Raw genomic sequence first — 22702 nt, forward strand, 5'->3', positions numbered from 1 at the left:
TAAAATATAGGGAACCAGACAGGATGTCCTGCTGTCCATGTTCGAACTGAGTACAACTATTTTCTTTCTTTTTATTTTTTTTTATTATGGAGCAGTGAAACTCCTTTGAAAAGCACCATCCTGGAATCATATGCTAAAATTGAATAATGTATAAGGCATCTTGCCTGTCCAGTATATAAATCATCAACAATAGCAATTGTAGTAAGAACAGGTTTGGCTCTCCAGGAGTATTATGTAAATTGGTCAGGGGCAGCATGTTTTGGTTCATCTAGCCTGCTATTGAAGCAGCGGTAGGCTCCTCTGAGCACGGGGGGGACATGGCCTGCACCTGGGGCCTGCATAGAATTAACAAGACCTATTTAGTGTTGGAGGAGTGAGGACCACTGTGGGTTTATCTGGCACTCTGATATGAGCGATTTTCTCCTTTGTGTCTCAGCAGGAAGATTTTTTATTTTTCATTTTTTTACTGGACTACACCAGAGCCAGTTAATATGTATAAAATAAAATAACAAAATATTTAAATGCACTTAATATGAAAATGCCTTTTATGCTTCATTCAAAATCCGCTCTCACTCCATTAATTAATCTTATTTATTCTTTTTCTTAGGCAACATTGAATACAGCTGTCCTGCCACAAATGAGTGCGAGATCACAAAACGGAGACGCAAATCATGTCAGGCTTGTCGCTTCATGAAATGCCTCAAAGTGGGGATGCTGAAAGAAGGTAAGAAGAGTAAGAGCATTTTTTTCTTCTTGCACACATACATACTGTATAAAGACAATTTGGATGATGGGAACATTTTGCAGCCCTAAACACTTGGTGTAAATATACAAATACAAACCGCCTGGTGGCCGAGACTGCCGCTGAACTCACACAGCAGTAAATAATAGTCTAGTTATGCACAAAATAAAATGCTGAATTGCATTATTTCACCATTTGAGTAAAAGAAATGTAACAGTATTCCGCCTGTAAAATGCACTCACACGACAGTGTCAGCTGTCCCCGGCATATTGATCCCTTAAATGTTTTGGGAACATCTCAGGTCTCTTCCTGTGGATGCCTCCTGAGAATTCCCTGAGAATTAAACATGTTTTGGATGGAATGGTCCTGCTGGGTTTGTCCCTCTCCCTAATCTCTAGAAACCCCCATGAGACTCCAAATTGAGGCATTCTGTCAGAGCAGGTGATGTGCTCTTTCTGTGTTGCTCTTTTTATTGCTTGGCTGCTCCTTACAAAAATATTTATAACCAATCAATATAGAAAATATATAACGGGTAGCTTTGGATTGAATGAGCCAATGTTGTGGGATTTTTTTTTCAATTCTATTGTCGGAGCAACGGTTTAAAAACCCCTCATGTTTTTTGTTTTTTTTCTGGAATGCTCATGAGTAAATAGTTCACGAAACTCTTTAGAGTAAGATTGTCCCTCATGGTTATTCAGTAGGTTAAACAGTCTGCCAGACAGAGGCCCTAACAGATACAATTCTGCATAAAATGGCCTACTTTTACGTTCTCTTGCAAACTCGCTCTGTATATATTCTGACATTATTCCTCCCATTATTCACCGAAGAGAGGGATTTATAGATGCATATATATCCAAGCGCCACCTGAAGCCAGAGTCGTAACCTATATGGATCTCTGCACAGAAACCGAATCCCCTGGACTGCATGCGGCCAGATAAAGCCTTAGTGCCAGAAAGACAGAGTAATCGCATTACTATCTGATGAAAAATTTATGCCAATATATCATCTAGGAGACTACAAAAATATGTAGTCATGGCTAGAGATGAATGACCCGTGTCAGGTCAGAGTAAAAAGAGTGTAAAACTCAAATATGCAGACCTTGGCTTCGCCCGAGGTTCTCCCGGCAAACTTCGATGCATCGGGCACAATCCGAGAATTAGAATAACACATTTAGATCTGTCATCGTACCGTAACGATTATTGTCACAGATCTGGTTGCATGGTGAAAAGCATTATATCACTGCCATCTTTAGCAAAGAGATGCCACATCAATTTTACATGCTTAAAAGTGTCAGAGAAACGAAATGGAAATAGAGACACACACTCAGTTGCCTAGTGTAAGTAAGCTCAATGAAGCCTTCAGCTCAACGCCGTACTCCGGCCCGAGTGTGGAAACGGCTACCGCTCATGTGACCGTGGTTGCCACTTACTTTCATTACGGCAGAAAGGTCACATTGTGTGCCAATGGAAAATCACCTAAGTATAACTTTACAAAGATGTCACACTGCCCCATGACTGTCGAGGATGATACACAATAAAACAATAAAAATTAGTCAAAGTTTGTTCTCACAATTCAAGTAACAGTACTCCTATTCGAATACAATTTTCGGCTTCTCGACGGAAGACGGTTTTCAGCAATTTGATTTACAGAGACCTGCTCAGAGCCTGTGTTGGGTGGCTGTACTTTGGCTCTCACTGTATAAAAGAGGAAGTGATCAATAGAAGAATCAAATGTCAGAGGCAACAGGTTTTTCCTCTGATCAATGAAAACGGGTCAGAGCTTAGAGCAAGGGAGAAGACAAGATACTATTGAGAGATTATATTGACATCGTTCAGTGACAGCTGCTCTTTGCACCAACTTCCTCTCCCTCTTGCTTACTCACACACACAAATACCGATACGTACTCGGGTAGAATGTTGTCAAGATACTAAAAAATCGTCTTCGATAGTATGCCTGTAGATAGTCCCTCAATCTTGGCACTGAAACGATAAATAAATGTCAACAAGAAGAACAAAAGATTTTGTTAGAGAAGCAGAAATATTTTCCCAATCCCTAAACGTGACCTGTGAGTCAATAAAAATATTTAAAGTACATAAAAGAATTGTCCCTAATTGATATAAATTGGACCTAGATTTATATTTTCAAATGTTTAATGCTCTTGACACAATTGAGCGTACAGTAGTTGAGTAGTTCATCAGCTACATGAATAAAAAATACGAGAGGCAGTAACAATAATTTGGCAAGTTTTAGTTATTAATGCACTGACTTATTAATGCACAATAACTCAATTTTACTGCTGTTGCATTAATGCAATGTGTGTTAAGTACCAGTCGGTAATTTCAGTCAGCGGTAGGGCCAGCGATGTCAGCTCACCCGGGAGCGTCTAGCGAACCTGTAAATGGACTACGTGACAAGGGTGTCAGCGTGGCGGCCCCTGGGGTCTGAATATGTGGACGGGTCAGTGTGCTTCCTTCTCTCATCACCGCGCGTGATTGAAAATGTTGCAACACTCAAACGAGCATGCCACGCTGGCATGGGGGCCCCTTGGAAATAGTGCTGACGGCAGTTTAGCGGGGCGGCTTCCTTGAAAGGCGAGGTTCACCGTGCCTTGCCATGTGGCCTTCTGATTTTCCCAGCGAAAATAGCGTCTGCCTAAGCCCCCCTTGGCATTGCCAACCATCCCAGACATCCTGACACTTTCCCCAGGGAGAGAGACACAGAACAGGTGAGGGACTCTAAATAAGAGCCCCTATCATGGCCGTCCACGCAAAGTGAGTGAAGACAGGCTCTTTTGTAGGAGTGTGCTTGGAAGGGGATTATTATTGTTTTTGGAGAGAAAGAGGAGCCGCAGGTCAGCTGGCCTCAGCCCCCACCCTAAGGCCCGTGCTAATCCGTGCACAAATGCCAGCCGCCTTGGCCAAAAGCCCTCTCCCCCAGCTCCCCGCTTTGAAGAGATGATACCCGGCGCTCAACCTCTCCTAGCCTCGCCGCGCTGTGTGGCGGCCCATAAAAGAGTGAGATGACTTTAGATGAGGTGGCAGTTAAATCTCTTCGCACATTTATAACACACCTACTGTTTACTATGGAGAGAGTCAGACCACTTACAGCTGAGGGCCACCGAGGGGACATGCGAAACGCACAAAGGCCCCTATAATGTCCTGTTCATAGTGCCTGGCAGCGAGAGTGAATGGATCTGCTCTAGCCGCTTTTAATGGCCCCTCTCGTCTCCGGAGCCCCGTCTCTGACCCTCTTGGACAGTAAAATGAGGCGGGATCGTGCCAAGTTTTAATTCCTGTCAGCATCTGTTAATTATGACCAGGGCTGTTCTAATTAAAAGAGGCACCTAACTTCAAATGCCGGCGTTACAGCGGCCACGTGACTCGACTTGGTCGAAAGGATCATAGAGAACGGGAGCGCGGCCACCTGGCAGCGGTCGAGTTCATCGGGTGAGCCGCAAGAAACTGTAGAAAGTGGTGACATCACGTTGGACCATGAGAGGAATTTTCCATGGCTGCGGCGTTGGCTGTAATAAACAGCGGCGAGCGGCGTGATATTTTTTTAATGATTCCAAGGACAGCTGCTTAAAAGAAAACGGCGTTTTTTTTTTCTTGACTTGAGTGACGTTAAAAGAAAACTGTCATGTAAAGTGCAGGTGTAGTTGCCATCAGATTATTCCCTGTGTCTTGCTGGGAAGGATGAGTCTCTGCTGGGAATTGGGGGTAATTAGGTTAGTGGGTTGTCAGTGTCAGGAAATTGAAAGACAATCCTAATCAGATTTGTGTTCCTAGGGAATCAAATAATTTATATAAGTGGAAGAAATCTCTATTTTACAGTCTGATGATAATACACTTTACAACCCCACCTCGTGTGGCAATATAAGATAAGTGCAGAAAATCAAGAATACCTTTTGCATAAATTCACCCTTGAATTCCTTTTTGGTAAATGGCACTTTTGTTTGACATCATCTGATGTTCCCATTTCGTGACCGCCAATCGGCGTGCATGGGACACATCCAAACTCATCCTCTCCAAGAGCATTTGCTGATGGCCAAATTGTATTAGGCTCATTTGCAGTGGCCACACAATGCCCAGGTTTGACACTGTCCTCCCTGTTATAAAGTGATGAAATCATCAAGGAAGTGCTCTGGCTCGCGGGTGTTGTTCGCTCCGAGGACGTAGCGGGCTGACAAATTAACTCTTCCCCCCCGCCGCACGCATTTCATTGAGCCTCTTCTCATCCACCCTTTAGTATTAAATTTGTTTGGAGGTTGCTTTATGCAGACGAGGTAAATTGAAGGGATTTTCCTTCTTGACAGGATTAAGATATCAGCCATGTTTAGGCTGGATGGACGCAGTGACAGCCTGCTACAAATATAGGCATGCCGGGATAACCGTTTGCATATATTTGCATTGAATAAGTGAATACCTGCCTGGTCATATCAAATAAATAGAACGGCCTAGATTAAGTATGTTAACTATGGAGAAAATGAATAGAACAGAAAAGACATCCAAATAGAAACATTCTTATCAAATAATGAGATAATAAATAACTTATGTTATGATGAGGCCGGCTTGACATTTACAGTATCGGTGTGGAACCCGGACCCCTAGGTGTGGTTGGGGATGATAAGGCTCTCTTGCTGCTCCTCTGAAAGAGGGGTGAAATAAGGGTCTTTTATGAGGAAGCAATACCTAGTTATCTATGTGGAGTATGACAGCGGATGTTTTGTTCGCCGTGTGCGACGGGGGCGGTGGGGTAAGGGGGGGCAGTGTATTTACTCGTTGGCTGCTCACGTTTCTTTTACTGGATCTTAAGGACCACACACACCAGAGATCTCACTCATGCACAAACTAGGAAAGAGCCAATTAGTATGCAGTCTGCTTCACCCAAAAGCTAAATAATTAGAGGACCAGTCTGTGAGATCATTGACCCTGCGTTAAATATTCATATGTTTAGACCTGCTCTGGGCTCAGCTGTATCACAGTAGACCAGCCAGGCATGGACCACATATGGGAAGATAGCCTCTTCTCTGACATATCTACACACATACTGACATGCATGCACACGTGCACACTTTTATTCAGAAGCTTGTAAATATGTTTCAAATTAACCATATTTTTATATTCTATATATTTTTTATATATTTTTTTTTAACAATATATATTTTTAACTAAATTTTCCGCAAATATTATTATTAAATATTATATATATATATTTTTTTTTACTTAACAAACTTTTCCGCAAATGTGCTTGATATTGATTGTCTCTCTTGTGCGGCCTTCTCAATTTCTCCTCCATAGGGGTTCGTCTGGACCGAGTTCGAGGGGGCAGACAGAAGTACAAGAGGAGGTTGGACACTGAAAACAACCCCTACCTTGGTTTGGCGCTCCCCCCTCCTACCAAGAAGCCTCGTGAGTACTGCCCCGTCACTAGCCCATTGTCTCCCATCTCCGTCGCCCCTCCTCTGCCAGGCAAGCAATCAGGTAAAGGTTGAGCAAACTTTGGAGATAAATAACATTACCTCCCTCTGTCTTATGTTCGGAACTCCAGGACAATAGTGCTCCATATTTGCACACATACATCTCTTATATCGCAAAATTGTTTTCATTTGCCTCCATACAAAATCAATCCCAAGTTGCTCATGGAGATTTTTTTTTTAGATAACACGTTAAACATCTATTTTGCTTTGTCTGCCCTCCTTTTCTCCTCTACCCTCAGTCACAAAGATAGTATCTCACCTTTTGGTGGCAGAGCCAGAGAAGATCTACGCCATGCCTGACCCCACCATGCCGGAGAGTGACATAAAAGCTCTTACCACACTCTGCGACCTGGCTGACCGCGAGCTGGTCGTTATCATCGGCTGGGCCAAGCACATCCCAGGTATAATCCTTTGTTGTTTTTTTACTCTGCCTTATTTTTCCTATTCTCTCCCTCTCCGTTTTATACGTTATTTATATAACACTCGCACCGATAATTAATGGAAGAATCTCACGACGCCGCAGGGCGTGTGGCACAGAGGGGGGTGTGAAATGGACATAGTTGTGCAAGAAACAAATCGATAGAGTGCATCTAAAATCCCGACACTGAATGGAGAGGGGAACACACTGACCTGCTGCCAATGCGTGCTGTAATCACAAGGGAGATGTAGAGTAAAGTTGGGGTCTTGCCCACTCAAACAACACATCATATCACATGCGGACACACACATATGCACACGCGCGTTCGGCCCGAGCACACACGCTCGTTGAATTATTGATGGCTATAATCGTGTTTCCTCCTTGCCCCATAGACATTCTGATAGACGAGGTGTTAGGTTATACGAGGCTGTTGAATTAAGGACACGGCTCGCCTCACGTCAGCAGAGATTTTGCTTCCTGTGAGAGTTTTGCTCTGATTTTTGTCATACAACACATTGTTTAGCCCCTCGCTTTTGCCACCAAGGCAGATTCACCTTGATCTTGAGCTTGACCCTCATAACTCTATGACATCACAGAGGGGGGGGACAAAATGAATGTAGGCCTTTCTGCCACTTCCGTATCCACTTTTTAGTAGCACAACAAACAAGCACAGCACTGGCACGTACACAAACACCATTGTGCATTATGACAAATCAGGCCAAGGGATAATTTTTCAAATCCAGTTCATTCATTTTCATCAAGTCAGCTATGGCAGGTCCGTTTTGTGCTGAAAAGGTCTTTGAGTACTTCTCAGAAGGTTGGGTATTAATCAGGTACAGATCTGATAGTAAGGAGATTAGCCATGGATATGCTCGCGGCCTCTGGCTTTAGCCATAGCCCGTTATGCATCTGAACTGTTTGGATAACTCACCATGCACCGTGCACGCTCAGCACACTGAGAGTTTAACCAAGAAGCTTACTCAGGGCTAGACCCCAGGTGACCTGGTAACACACTGTCCAATCCCCAAATATTTCCCAGGCTCAAACATGCATCATATGCTGATTTCTGGACTGTGCTGCATAGACTCTAGCCTGATCAGTTCTGTTTAAAACATTTAATATTTCCAGAGATGATGTCACACTTTAGTCCAGGGTTGTCAAACTATTTTTTTTCGCGGGCCGCATTATAGTCATAGCTTCTTTCGGAGGGCCATTATGACTCAACCCAAACAAATGTATGAGCACCTCATATTACATACAGTAAAAGCTACAAAACAAAATGACAAATAACTCGTTTTCAAATCAGACAAGTAAAAACTGGTCAAATATTTAAAAAAATGATATTATTAAAAGTGAAGACAATTTGCAATTCTAGTAATGACACAAATTTGATGCACAATTTGTCTTCGTGGGCCACATAAAATGATGTGGCGGGCCATATCTGTCCCCCGGGCCTTGAGTTTGACACCTGTGCTTTAGTCTGGCGTTCCTTTTGTGTTCAAATTTTTTTTCCCTTGCACCCAGAGAAGCAACATTCCTATATTGTATGTAGGTTTAAACCAGGATTTTATGTGACGGTGTTGATTAAAAGAGTGTTCTGATAATCAGATTATACAAACACATATTGCGTATTGCATTGATGCATAATGTTAATGGGATTTGTGTCATTCCAAATGCGGCGGTAATGATCATTTAACCCAAAACCTAAGGCAGTAAGCCAGAGTGTCTTCTGCTAAACAATGTGCCGTACCTGCAGTATTAGACACTTAAGTAGATTACGCTCATTCATTTTCAAATACCTCGCTCGCTTCTATTTGTTTTTATATCAGTAGCTGTCGTTATTTACACACAAATTGGCAAAGTAAAGACGACCGGTAGCTGAGTGCTTCATCTGCCACATTGCTGGCGTCTATATTAGCACAGTGGGTGTCCTCTGGCTATGAAATAGCAGCATAATTGAGTTGTACATGGCTGAACCTGATCAGAGACGGTTCAGTGGTTTTGCCACTCCATGCTCTAACTCTCCATGCACCAAAGCAACCCCAGGGTAGCGTACCATGCATTTGCAGTGAGCTGCAGTCTGCTCCGGGACCAAAAAAAAAAAAAGAAAGGGGGCAAGGGGTGGTGATTGCATTCTGATAGATTTCTGAGGCCGTAGGCAATGGAATTAAAAAGATTAACAGTTCATTAGGAACTAGACCACATTGATTAGAGTAGTGACAGATAGGACAATATCTAAAGTCCAAATGTAACAATTTAAAATCATGCACAGTTACTTTCTACTGCGTGCAATATTCTTTTTTATTTTGTTACAGAGGTCAACATGCATTAGAAAAGCTTATTTCCATCAACTAAACACAAAACAACCCAATATTAAAGCAGGCTGTTATCAACTATCGCATCACCATTCGGTGTGTATTTGATTAACCGATAATCACTTTGGATATTCTCGTCACCGCTCCAAATAGAAACTTACAGTCGAGTCGAACCCGGCTGTTGCCTAAGGGTGACAAGGTCATTAATAGCCGTGTTTGGGGGGATGCAGACAGATGGCTACTTGCTTCTAAAAGGTGCTAACAATCTTTGACATGCATAGCAGTCCACCCATCTTGTTCCCTTGCATCCTATAAAGGTGCATTTCGCTTTGTGCAAGTGGTAGCTACTCAATATCTTGGCAGCCACAGTGCAGTTTTAACTACCTTGACATTGCTGTCTTCTTCAGGAGTGACGGTAGCTGAGTGTGACCCCTGACCCCCCTCCCTGAATTCCTTCCCACCCACAGTGGGAATGTCATGTGCTCATATGTAAAAGCCGCTATGCATGCAACATATACAGGAGGGGCTTGTTGTTTGGTGTTTGCCGACTCCCAACCCAGCTTCCGCGGCAGGAGTGTTTTCAGCTGGGAATTCTCGGAAGGCTAAAGGGCCAAGCAAACATTGACACTCGCCTGCAGCCGCTGCCTTGCTCCGACACAATAAAATTTATTTTTGCTCTAGTGAATGACCCAGACAGTATACATTGACACATCAGGCTGATATTATCTTGCAAAATATTTTCCTCCTCATATTTAATCACACAAAATTCAAATGTCTTGTTTACTTTCGCCCTCCTCTATTCAATGTTAGCTAATCAGCTCTTCGTTAGACTGACACGCATCTGGTATGTTAGTTAACATGTAGACATGTCATGTTATAAGTTGTCGTGTTAGCGTCAGGGCTGTGCCCCACCATGATAAACACCAATCCCACCCTTCTCCCCTACAAGGCCTTTGTTTTCTCTTTGCCATTAAATTGCGAAATCTACTTACTGAGTTGCCAGCCTGATCCCACTCAAGCTTTGTAATCTCCTTGTAATAGAGTGTGAATACTGGCCAGCAATAAATCTGCACCTCATCAGTGCACTTTATTAAATATAGACATCAACAGACAGCTCTTAGTATATTCAATTTACTCTCCGACGTAGGCTTCAACACAGGGCGATAAAGATAGATTGAGCAATCGAGTGCAAGCTGAGGCCTGAACCTGAACGGGAAAAGCTACAGGATATTGAGAGGGGACGCAGTATATCAGGGACGGGCAGACAGTCAGGAGGCTCCAGCGCCAAGATGGGGAGGTTTGCCAGGTGGGATGGGGAAGGGGTTTGTATGTCGGTTTCTGTGACATACAAGAAGGTGTGCTCCCCCATTTCGATGACAGCTGAACTGGACGCCTATAAAGTCTTTGTTTCAACCTCACAGTTGAAAATCAAAACTTGACTGCTTTACCTCAAATAGTGGCTTCCGCTCTAATAATCGTGTGGCCCAATTCTATCATTCACTTGAACAAATACGGTAGAGTGTCGGGAAAAAGCCCTTTTTCACATTCATACATTGTTTGCAAAATCACGTGGTAAATGTAACAATCAGACAAAGACAAGTAAAAATACCTGTTTTAAATGTATATTATTTATTTAAGAAAAAAACTTCAAAGCTAACTTGCCCTGTTTGAAAATGCATGTGACAAAAGTGTATCTGATGAAAAAAATAATGATGATAGTAATAATAATACATTCATTGCTCAATCTTGAGATATTTTTGAATGAAATAGAATGACATCCACCACACATATCCGCAAAAATTTGAAATTTTCAAAATTGCATTACACCACCTGCGCCACAACTTGGACCTGGTCTCAGTGGGTCTCGTGTTTGGTCTACTTTTAGCCACCAAATTGTCAGGTGCGCCAGGGACGTGTAAAAAATGAACGCCCCGGCATGTTGCTACACGATATGCCGAAATTCCCAAGCACACTAAACGAGGCTTGCAGCAACAAATTACTAAGAAACTATTTTAACTCAATTGTGACAATCCCTTTTCTATCTAATTTGAAAGAGCCTTAAGATGAACCGTAACAAATTTCCTTGGTTGGTTTATAATTTTAAAGAAAGTAGAAAGCTAACTCTTAAAAAAAAAAAAAAAAATTAAATCTGAAAAGAAAGCATGACACGATTTCAATATAATTAGATCCAACATGATTTAAGCTTTACTGTCTAGGGAATGCTTGTTGAACATTTACGTGTGTGGACTCTTGGTGAAATTATTTCTGTCAACCACCACATTTTATTGTCCCCATTGTTATTGATCCAGATGTTGCCATGTTAATTCCAGAAGAATCACGGTCCACACACTGGAATTAGTTCAACATCTCCCGCCGCACTCTGGCAAGATCAGAGCGTTCTGTACAAATCAGAGATGTGTGTATTGTATTTTAAGTGTCATCTTAAATGGCAAGCTTTGATATTAACTAAGCCTCTATCGCAGCATGATCCCTCTGCTCAGTTTGAGGATATAGTGGTAGAGAGAAAAAAAGATGTGCAGAACCTCTGGGGCCCAGTTAGAGGCGGTTTAACTCCAATTGGAGCCCAGAGAGCACTTGCCTTGGCTGAGGTGAGATTGCTGCTGGGCACAAGTCTTCAGGGCCTGCTTGTCCTTCTGATAGCTGGCTATGATAGATCAGCCTCCGTCCAGCCAGGATGACTGTCTATCTCTCGTTTGCTCCCCCCCCCACTGCACTCTGGTCCCCTTTCACTTTATGCTCTCGCTCTTTTTCCTTCGTTCTTATCTGCCTCCTCTCTGCCCTGTATCTTCTCCTTTCTTTTTATCCTCCACTTCACTCCCTTCCTCTGCTACCTTTTTTTTTGTTACCATCCCTCACTCGCTCGCTCCTGTCTGTTGTCTGATTGAGGGTGAGTTACGAGGGGGCTGCAGCTGGAGGGGGCCACCATACCTCGTAATTACATCTCTTTTTATTACCCGCGCTAATGGCCCTTGGGGAGAGGGAAACAATAATAAATTAATCGAATATGAACTCAAGCTCAACAGAAATCTCTAGCATTTCATTTTTGGACCACACAGTCCTCTGATTAATCTCAGAGAGGTTCGAGATGGCCGTCTGTGGGTTTTGTCACCCCGCCCCCCCCCCCTCGTTGAGGCCCACTGGAGAGATAAAGACAGCGATGATGATTTTGGCGTCTGTCGTTGCTGCTCTTATCCTCAGCCTTTTGGAGCAAAGATGCAGTTTAACTCTGTCAGTTGGATGAAACTCGATGGAAGTGAATATGTCAGTGGTGGTTAGTCATCACCATGTTTTACATGCTGTAATCTTGGAAATGAAAATCCCTTTCAGAGCTAAATGCACGAGATAAAGCTGTGCTTTGTTATTACCATTATTATTTTTGGCTTCCAAATGCACTCAGCAGTGGAGTGGAAAAGGGCCTTCAAGTGTGCAGACAGGCCTCTCTGATTTGGTCAATATCGTGTCATGTTTGGTCAAACCCCGCCATCGGCAGCGGGCTGGAAATGAAGATGTAAATATTGATATTTCATTAGAGGAAATCACCCACTCCGGCGGCACTTAACCGGGCCACCTTCAGAGCGCGGCGGCCGGAGCGCTTTGTGACCTGCGGAGTCGGGAAGTCACTTCATTACTCGATTAAATTGAGTGGAAAAAGGGAAGGCAACGACACGAGATCCCATTTGCTGCGATAATTTAGGCCCCCGAAGAGAATGGATGGAACGGCGGGAAAACACCACCTCTCCATCTCACAACAGCGGATTAAATTTAAGGACTTTTAGCGTCAAAGGTAATTGTAGGCTGCTGGGCTTGGCACGTACAGGCTGAGGGCTGCGTGCTGCATCCGAGCAACTCGAAAGCCTCTTCAGCGAGACCCGGACAAGGCCTTCACACGAGCTGTCACATTGGGAGCGCCGCTTTAGTTCCGCTTCAGCCCTCTTTGCCATTAAAAGGCTCCGACAGAGCTTTGCCTGTGATTGCGATGCCAACCTGATGCGGCAATCAACTGTGCCGGGATGACAGTTTCTCTCTGGCCGGTCCACATTCTGTCCGACTTAATGGACACGTATGCAGACAAGGAAATAACACGACAGCATTTTAACATTCACCCCCCCCGCCAAATACCTTTTAATGGCGTCGGCTTTTACAAACTATGCTTTATTGCTTCCACTGTGACGTGCTTGGAGTGCTTTCAGCAGTTGGTCCGGATTGGCCGGCCCTCCGACCAGTCCTACCGGACTGTTAGCACTCTATTCTACCGACTATTGATTCCCCTTCAAAATGTGAAGGCCCTCACATTCTGATCACAATCTCTTAATTAATGTATCCTGCAGCTCTCCCCCTGCAGTGGTCATCACCACGATAAGGGGAACCACTCTACCCAGTTCTGGTTCTTTTTCTACTGCTTTCCCATCATGGCTTTTATTTCTGTTTGTGTGTGTGTTCATTGTTGTCTCGGCGGGCAGGAGCAGATAAACACAAGGGCTGACGGTGCCTTCCGCCCCCCCTCCCTCTCTCAAATGTGATCATTTGTTTTTCAGAGAAAACGCAGGGTATAGATGTGTTGAGCAGGCCGGGTCAATACTGTAATCTATCGCCTTTTAATCACGCAGTGGCAGGTGGCATGGCAACAGCGAACTTGTAAAAGCAATCATGTTAATCATGGGTGGAGCTGGAGAGCCTAATATGCTGTCAGAATGGGCCGCCTGCAGGCACGGGAGGCGGAGGGAGGGAAAGGGTGGTGAGGCGTGGGGGGGCTGGAGCCTTCACAGTTTATTGCTGCCTAGCATCAAGGGAAATAGACATTAAGATCTTTTTCTATGTAGATGAGCATTTTTGGATTTGTCATAGAGCCACTTTCGGTTTTTATGTCATGACTGAGCGGTTTGATGCACCTTAGTCAATTTGAACTACCGTATTTTCCGGACTATAAGGCGCACCTAAAAACCTAAACGTTTCTCAAAAGTCCACAGTGCGCCTTATAGTCCAGTGCGCCTTATATATGGACCAAATTCCTAAATTTAAACTGGCCCGAAGCATTGTGTGATGAAATCAATCATAAGTGGCAAGCTGAAGACTATGAATCATGAATCAAAAAGACTATGGATCATTATTTTGTGATTATAAAGTAATTTGTTGCGTCTGAAGTTGAAATAAAAAAGATAAAATGGAGAACGATTTGATTTGGATTAAAAATCTGACATGATGCATTAATGGTGCCTTATATAAGGACAAAGTTTTAAAATGGGCCATTCATTGATGCGCCTTATAGTCCGGTGCGCCTTATAGTCCGGAAAATACAGTATGTTGATTTGTCTTGTGACTTTTTGTGGGCAGGCCAGTGTTTCCCATGCTTCTCTTTTTCCCAGGAGGGGATATATGTTTGTGTAACTTTGTGAAGCTTTACGTGTACCTGCCCCCTCGTCACCTCTTTTTCCTCCCACACACATGCACGTGTCATGTCCTCAACCTCTGCAACGGGAACGCGTCCCAGCGCTAATCCCCGGCTCACCGGCACAAGTATGACAGGATACAAGGGGTAACCACCTGGCTTTGTGCATCCCAGACCTTTGCACCGATTTACTGTCGTCGCCCGCAGTAAAGCCCACTCAAGCACCCTGACACCTGCTTCAAAGAAGAGCTTCCTGTACGCATTTAAATTGAAGCTTTGTTTTCCAGTGAGTGCTTCCGTGCTCATAACTAATTTTTGATCAGCGATTTCTTTGGAAAAATTATTTCAGTGTTGCGTTTACAGTGACCATCTTTATATCTGTTAGGCAGCAGGATTGCGCAACATCTCTTTAATCAGTTTCCACAGAACAATGGAGGGATGATAAATGGGCCAATAAAAACATGTTTTGTAATTTTGTACTCGCACAAATGATAAGATTTGATGCCAATCTGGATCGAGGTCCAAAGCCTGGCTTTTTTTTTTTTTTTTTTCCTTCATGTAATGTGTGTCACTGTTACACTGAGGGTTGTGTTCTCTCCTAGTCGCTGTTTATTCGTTAACAAAAAAAAAACCTCTTCAGCCATTTTCCACAAAACCTTGTTGGGGGAAAAATAGATTACATTCTGATAGTGGCTTGGATCTATGCTTATGTGTTTATTTATTTTTTTCAATTAATTTCTCTGTGCATTATTCTTATGTAAAGATATACTGTGGAGGGGCAATACGATTTGTGTATGCAATTCTCCGGCACACTAAATAGCAGAGGTTGCGTTCCACTGAGCACCGTTGCAGGTCAAAAATGTTCCCTGACCTTACCACTTGTGTCCTTCCAGGATTTTCCACTTTGTCTCTGGGTGACCAGATGAGCCTTCTGCAGAGCGCCTGGATGGAGATCCTCATCCTCAGCATCGTGTTCCGTTCGCTGCCGTACGAGGACGAGCTGGTGTACGCCGAGGACTACATCATGGACGAGGAGCATTCGCGGCTGACGGGCCTTCTGGACCTCTACGTGTCCATCCTGCAGCTGGTTCGCAAATGCAAGAAGCTCAAAGTGGAGAAGGAGGAGTTTGTCACACTCAAGGCCATCGCTCTTGCCAACTCAGGTGAGTCAGTACCAACACACACACACACACACACACTCAGGAGTTAATTTTTAACAATCCAAATCTAATCTTTTTTTTTTAAATGTGTATTTTGCATATACGTATTATTATTATTATTATTATTATTATTATTATTATTATTATTATGATAACTTAGAATTGCAGTAAATTATTTGTCCAATTTGTCTTGGTTGTTGTTTTATGTCATGCCACAAGAATTGTTTGATTGCACACATACACACACACATACACACACACGCTCACTCATGCACTATTTTTAATAGTATTTGTTTATTCTAAAATAGTTTTAAAATACAAAATAATATATAAAATAAAATTTGTTTGCAATCATCACATTTTTTATATTTAATTTTTTCCTTACATCATCACAAATACTTAAAAAGGTCTCATATCCATTAACAAATAAACTTCCACTCCAATATATTTGCAAGCAAGTGTTTGGTAGATTTGATAAATGATATGCTGACCACACAATGAAACTGAGATATTGGCCAACAGTTTCCCGGATGACATTTCTCACTTTTGCTGGAGTTTTAGCGCGTAACCTTTAGTTTGGAGCGTGAGCCGCACAGATAGGGAGAAGATAAGGGCAATGCACGAGAAAGAGGCACGGGGAGGGAAGGAGCTTTTTAATTGAACACCTTCTGAGTTGTGGTATTTCTCCTCCGCTATCTCCATAACAGTAGCTGCAGGGCACAGCAGCCACTGGAGATAAATTTAGCATTTCATTAGGAGCACAGTGGCTGTCAATAAAATGTGTTAAGTCGAATGGAATGAGTATCAGGCCGCGGTCGAGCTCGTTTGTTCCAATGCAAAAGACGGCACGCTGCTATTGACAGGATCCTTTTGAGGAGGCAGGACCTGTTCCCAGACCCCCCTTCCCCCTCTGATCAATGCACGCCGGGTCACCAGGCCTCTCCCCCCTTGTTTTGTCCAAGCTGAAAAATGAAAATGCTGATGCAAGCTATTTGCTTTGAGACAGCAGAGCGTTGGTCATGAGGTGTGCTCGAGGGGGAAGAGGAAGAGGAGGGGGTCCGCCACGTTAGAACAAGGTCTCTGGGAAATCATTCTCTTGGGAGCCCCCCTGTTTGACAGCTGTGAAAATTCATAGCCATTGATTTTGTAATTAGCAGTTTATCAATCACATCGATGTGGGCTTACTGATGGATTGCAAGGAAATTGTTTCTTCAAAGTTGTTGTTTTTTTAAATTCCATCCCTCCTCCAAACACAACACACGCTGCTTGCATTTTCTTCCCTTGTTAGTGTCTTTTGCCTCCAGCCCCATACATCAACCTGCATTTTTTTTTTATTCGTCCAAGAATGTTCCAATTAAATTTTGACCCCCTCAATAACTAAAGTAGACTTTACCATAAAAGAGTATCCAATTTCATTATTGTTATAACTGCTTTGCTATAAAACAGAACAATGTACTTGCTGCATAGTCAGGTAAATGGATAATGGAAAACATTTAATGAGAATTACTCTAAACTAAAACTCTTAAGTTTGCTTAAGTGGAAAAAAATGATTAGTAAAAATACTCATTAGGGTTGTATTTTCTATTTCAGTGTAAATGTAACATAAGATAATTATGTTCGTCTCTCCTCTCCCTCCCCCTGCTTTGTACTTTTCCAAACGACCTACTTCATTTCACCACTGCGGGCTTGAAAGCCGTCAGGGTGAAAAATGTCTCAAGGTTTTGGGAATACGCTTGTTCCAGTCGATGAATACGGGGCCCGCTTAGAAATCTGGTTTGCCTTTTATCGTCCCACGTGGCCAAACGCATGGCGCCAAGGTGAGACGTGTGAGGCGGGCAATGACTCGCCGCCTCTGGGGTGTCAGACTGGTTAGCCAGTGAGAGACGCGCCACCGCCGAGACTCCCTAAGAGAGGAGGAGGGCTGATAGCAACAGAGCAGAAGGCGACAATGAGCGAGGAACGTGTAACATGAAGCTGTAGACATGTGCTTGAACTCAAGACTACACAGGTGGTCAACTCAGATTTGACCAAATTACATCCAATAAGAATTGAGTCCAAGTTTGTGTGAGCATAGCAAAGCCCTGTTTATTGCAGGGGATACGTTCCAAACTCAACCACAATAAGTGAAAATCCACAATTTAGACAGCCCATATAAAAAATACTAACTACGTTGGTAATATTCTAATATTCTAATCTAATAAAGCTAATAATATTAAATATAAAAATATTTTATCATCGCACATGCTTAGTCCAAACCAGTTGAAGCTTACATTAAAACTGTCATAAAACAATAGAGAATTAAAAAAGATATATTTTAAAACCAAAATATTCAACTAAATAATTATATAGTAATTTTATCCAACAAAAATCAGCGAGCTCAGTGTTAATGTATATAATGTGAAAAACCATAGAAATTTTGCGGAAATCTTATACAATCATAAGCATTCAAACGATTTTTTATTTTATTCTAGTTATATATATAGTTATATTCTATTATTCTTCTGCTTCTTTTTCTTGTTATTAATTAGACTTTGTCTCTTAGAGTAGATCTCATAGCGCTATTTAAATATCTGCAATTAGCCGAGAAACACCGCAGAGCAATTTTTAAAAGTCTAGTTGAGCACACATAGAAGTCAACATTTTTGAATTATGTATAAGAAGTTTTTCCCTTGTGATATAAAAAGTAAGTTGGCAGGAAAATTAATTGTGTCACATTCATCATAGTCTTGCTTATGGTGCCCCCTTTTTTATCTACTAATAATTGTCTGTCTTTCCCAAACGGGCTTTTTAATGTGTGCTATTAGCTCCACGATTCATGCCATTGTTACTGGGGGATAACATTGATTTTCAGTGCGGCTGGTCAAAGGCCGTTTTAATAAGCCGCACGGCACTGCAAAGAGTTGGGAAGGAAATAAATAAAACAAAGCACATGTTGTTGTTGTTTTTATGATCCATTCTTTGTCCTGTCTGCGCTTGAAATATACTGATAACGTGTTCCTCACCTCACCTCACTGCTCTGATAGCACTTCATATCAATCATGAGATTTAATTTCCAAAAATCTACACCCCCTCCCCTCCGTATCAGTGTATTCAAGTGAAGAGCACATTTCTTACTCTTCTTAAATCTTGTCACCCCGATAGACTCCATGCACATAGAGGACATGGAGGCGGTCCAGAAGCTGCAGGACGCTCTGCACGAGGCCCTGCAGGACTTCGAGAGCAGCCAGCACCCGGAGGACCCGCGGCGGGCGGGAAAACTGCTCATGACCCTGCCCTTGCTGCGGCAGACGGCCACCAAGGCTGTGCAGCACTTTTACAGCATCAAGGTGCAGGGCAAGGTGCCCATGCACAAACTGTTCCTGGAGATGCTGGAGGCCAAGGTCTGATTCTTGGAGCTGCTTTAGTGCTGCACAGTGGGACTTTTTGGAAGCAGGATTTAGAAGGTGCTCGGGAGGCGGGGGTGGGGGAGACCTCAGCTTGGCGAGGCGGCACTCAGACTGACCTCACTCCTCCTGCAACATTTGGACACCATGTTTAAAAAAAACAAAAAAACAACCAGAAACTTGGTTATTAATATAAATATAAGAATGATGAAGATTAATGTAAAATATATATACAAAGTACTATGTACAGTAATAATTTCTTTTTGTTAATTATTGGTGGTCATGCTCCCAGGATCCCTCAGCATCTTCAGAATAAGTAGATGCCAGTAACAAGAAATTCCTTCATTGAATTTATTCTGAAGACGGCAGAGGTGTGTCAACACAACACTTTCATCAATGTGTTTCCGTCCGGGACATGTATACGTTGATTACTGGAAAACTGAGTGTACAGTTTGAAGTCTGTTGATATTGGTGGCCATTTTCTCTCACCCTCCATGCGCAGGTGAGGGGAGAAAGAAAAAAAAAAAAAAGAACAGCTTAAATATGAGCTGTTAACTTCTGAAACGTCCTCGGACGTATAAGTTACAGTACCTCTCGAGAGTAGTGTGATCTGATCCGTCTCACAGTGGAAGGCTTGTTTAACCAAACTAGAATAGGCAGTTACACTAGTCGCTAGTCTTCTTCTGTAGTTCAGCAATAAATGACGGTGTGGGAATGCCAGGCTCAACCTTCATCTTTCATGTGCTGCGTTTCAATGCTGCTGTTGCCACAAGGCCGTGCCTGCTTGCTTGCTTCTATCGCACACTACAATATTTCTCGTCTCCTCACGTTAGCCCATCGATTGTGTCCTTTTTAAGCCCGTGGAAATGGGCCGAGCCAACGTAGGTTATAGGTGAAAGCTGATCATCAGTATCAAAGGCTTTCTACAAAGTGGCACTAGTCCAGGAGATTCCATGTTCAAACAATCAGAGGCCCATATGTCAAAGCGCTTTATTTTGGAACCCCTTTAAGCCCGCGGCGGAGTCATCCCACACACTGGGAGCAAGGTGGCTAGCATCTGCTTGCACCATCTTAGATACCTTCTGGCTTTAAATAGCTGTGTCGGCATTTATAGAGCCTGAATCGGACCTAGGTAAACGGCAGGTGCAAAGGCACTTCACAACGGATTTATATTTAACCCTGCAGGAGGTTGTTGTCTGCGTGGTAGCGGGCACGTGGACCGCATTTTGACCATCATGTTGACACAGTGGTCAGTGGTGGAGCCAAACATTTTTCATTGGGCTGGCCATGGTAAGACCATGACTCACATAGAGGTGGCAGAAAATTGATACGCACGCATGTGCACACACAAACAGACACACACATTGACACACGCACCAGAATGTTACACTCTACTTGCACCTTGAACAACTCAAAAGTTGCCAAGTCAATCTTGTTTACTTTATTCACCTCTGTTTCTTACCTACCAGAGGACTAAATTTTCACCGACGCTATTTTGCTCATGAATCTGGTGTAACCTGCCTGCTGATTGACAGCTCATTTATTCAAGTTATATCTAAGCACAATGACGAGGAAACAAAACAACAATCTCTTAATTTGTAACACAAAATTACTAAAGAATTAGCAAACACAAATATCAAATGACCTGGCAACCAAAGACCTGTAAAAGGTACAATTATGATGATTATGCAATACAACCATCAAAGCCTCCTCTGGCACCACTGCTATGGAGTCCTCTTGTGGAACAGCAGGTAGCCCACCACTTGTGGGATGTGGTTTTAACCACAGTCAGTCCAGGCTAATCCTCTCCTCCTGCAGAAAGTTGTATTCTGCAGTAAATGGTGTAATATTCTCTGCCACGGAACCACATTTGTGAGTTATCCTGCAGCCCCACTCACAGTGGTCGGTGCTGTATGACACCATCGCCCAGCAGCTTGCTATGCGGGCGGGATGGCCAAGCTATGCAAGAAACAAAGTGTCAGCAAGCGCCAGAGGGTAACAGCAAGCCAACAATGTGTCACTACAAGGTGTGATCCCTGCTGGGAGACAGATCTTAGGCTCTCTTTAACTTCATGTCCATTACGCCGCCTGTGTGCTCAACTCCTGTCCGTCCAGCTCACTTGTGAGACGTGCGCATTTATACTACTGACAGATTTTATGTGGTGTGATAAAAGGCAGGGCTGTCACAAAAAATATAAGACTTTCATCAAAGTAGTGGTGGAGAGTCACCGTTGTGCTCACAATATGAAAGGCCAGCACCTAGGCAGGGTTCACAGCAACCTGGGGTCAATGTTGTGGAGTCAAACCAGCCACACCTTTCAAAAAATAACTCCCAGTTATATTGTAGAGGGACACTGGGCTCTATTTTTGTAGATGATGCATGTAGAAATGTTGGCATACTCTGATTTTTGTTGCGCGAATTTGATCCTGGCACAGGCAGACACATGGACATGTCACATACATTGTATTCATAAAAGGCACCATAGCAGGCTCAATGAAACCCTCTGAAACAATTTATTGAATGCATCATTATGATTATTAATTATTCAATTTTTTTTATTCACCCAGCACACAGCTATAGGGGCACAAATCATCAGTGTTCCTGTGCTCACACCCACAACGGCGCAAATCGCTTTTTTATAATACACCGACTTGCAAAATTGCAAAACGACCTGGTCTAATCCACATTGATTCATATTTACGCCACTCACCATGCCAAATTTGTGCTGCTTACAAAAATAGAGCCCTGTAAGTCCACTTGCTGTTGTGCAATACAATAGGGACCACTTCTGATTGAGACCTTGCTCCAAGCATGTTTTTACTTATCGTTGATAAGTAACATCCAGAAACCTTTCTAAACACTCACATGTAACCTGTGTATCACATTAAGAACTATATTTACTTTGCTCCACTGGCAAGAAACTTGTGCTTGTTGAAATGAAACTGCATTATACGGAAAATCTTTTTCAAAAAAATAATATACTTTTTTAGTGGATGACGATTAGCTGACAAAAAAAGGTTCCTTTCTTTTTTTTTTTTCCTGTCCACCTTGTAACGCGGCACTGTTTAACTTCAAAATGTCTTATGGTACAAGCTAAGTGTGTAAATATATCAGTCTTCAGTGCAGTAGGTTGCCGAAGTACCATTGAAAATAAAGTATGCAGCGCCCTGCTGACTACTACCTCATTATCATATTGTCAATATTTCTCTGATTCAACACCCTTTTATCATCTTTACATGTCCGTGACCTAACCTGAGCCATCCATGTTTTTTATCCTTCCTCAGCGCTCCTGCCAAATACTTTTGGAACTGTAATTACGGACTGTCCCATTCATTGTTGACTGATCTGTTTGTAAAGGTAACGCATGCTTCACATTGAACACATCACTGGGTGAGACCCCCCCCATCCCCCACTTAGCACCCCACCCATGATGGTTCCCAAGCGGGTATGAGTGATTTTTTTTGTTCCTCTTTTGAACAGTGTGTCATGATTGTTCTCTCACTGATGGACTGCAGACAGGGGCAAGGCTACTTGACTCCCTGCTCCTGCATTACTGAGTATTTATGGTGTGAAATATATCATTTGCAATGGTGTACATTTGTTCTCTCTGGTCATTCAATCGCCAGTATCTGTGTCCATATTGATTTTCAATAAGGTAAGGGATCAATGGATTAAATATTCCCTAAAATCTGTTTGTAGTCTAACTTGATGTATTACCAACAAATAATGCAACGAGTCACACAACACTCGCAAATATGACAGCCAGTCGTGTAAAAAAATATATTTATATATTTATT

The 22702-nt window shown here is 42.8% G+C and overlaps 1 protein-coding gene across 13 annotated transcripts in view; it reads left to right on the forward strand.

Annotated features, from left to right (window-relative positions):
• The window catches only part of esrrb (estrogen-related receptor beta), a 62383-nt gene extending 39885 nt beyond the window's left edge, over positions 1 to 22498 (forward strand). For 9 of the 13 annotated variants that reach the window (XM_049740161.2, XM_068652986.1, XM_049740159.2 and 6 more), the window contains 5 exons: positions 608 to 733; positions 6043 to 6225; positions 6461 to 6622; positions 15255 to 15524; positions 18663 to 22498. In XM_049740161.2, coding sequence (XP_049596118.1) covers positions 608 to 733; positions 6043 to 6225; positions 6461 to 6622; positions 15255 to 15524; positions 18663 to 18907 — 986 coding nt within the window. In that variant the 3' untranslated portion in view covers positions 18908 to 22498. The remainder of the gene's footprint in view (positions 1 to 607; positions 734 to 6042; positions 6226 to 6460; positions 6623 to 15254; positions 15525 to 18662) is intronic. The other 4 variants (XM_049740164.2, XM_049740168.2, XM_049740158.2 and 1 more) reach the window with 3 other exon arrangements.
• The last annotated feature ends 204 nt before the right edge of the window (positions 22499 to 22702 follow it).

Source organism: Syngnathus scovelli, chromosome 14 (genome assembly GCF_024217435.2).
Source record: "Syngnathus scovelli strain Florida chromosome 14, RoL_Ssco_1.2, whole genome shotgun sequence".
NCBI classification, from domain to species: Eukaryota; Metazoa; Chordata; class Actinopteri; order Syngnathiformes; family Syngnathidae; genus Syngnathus; species Syngnathus scovelli.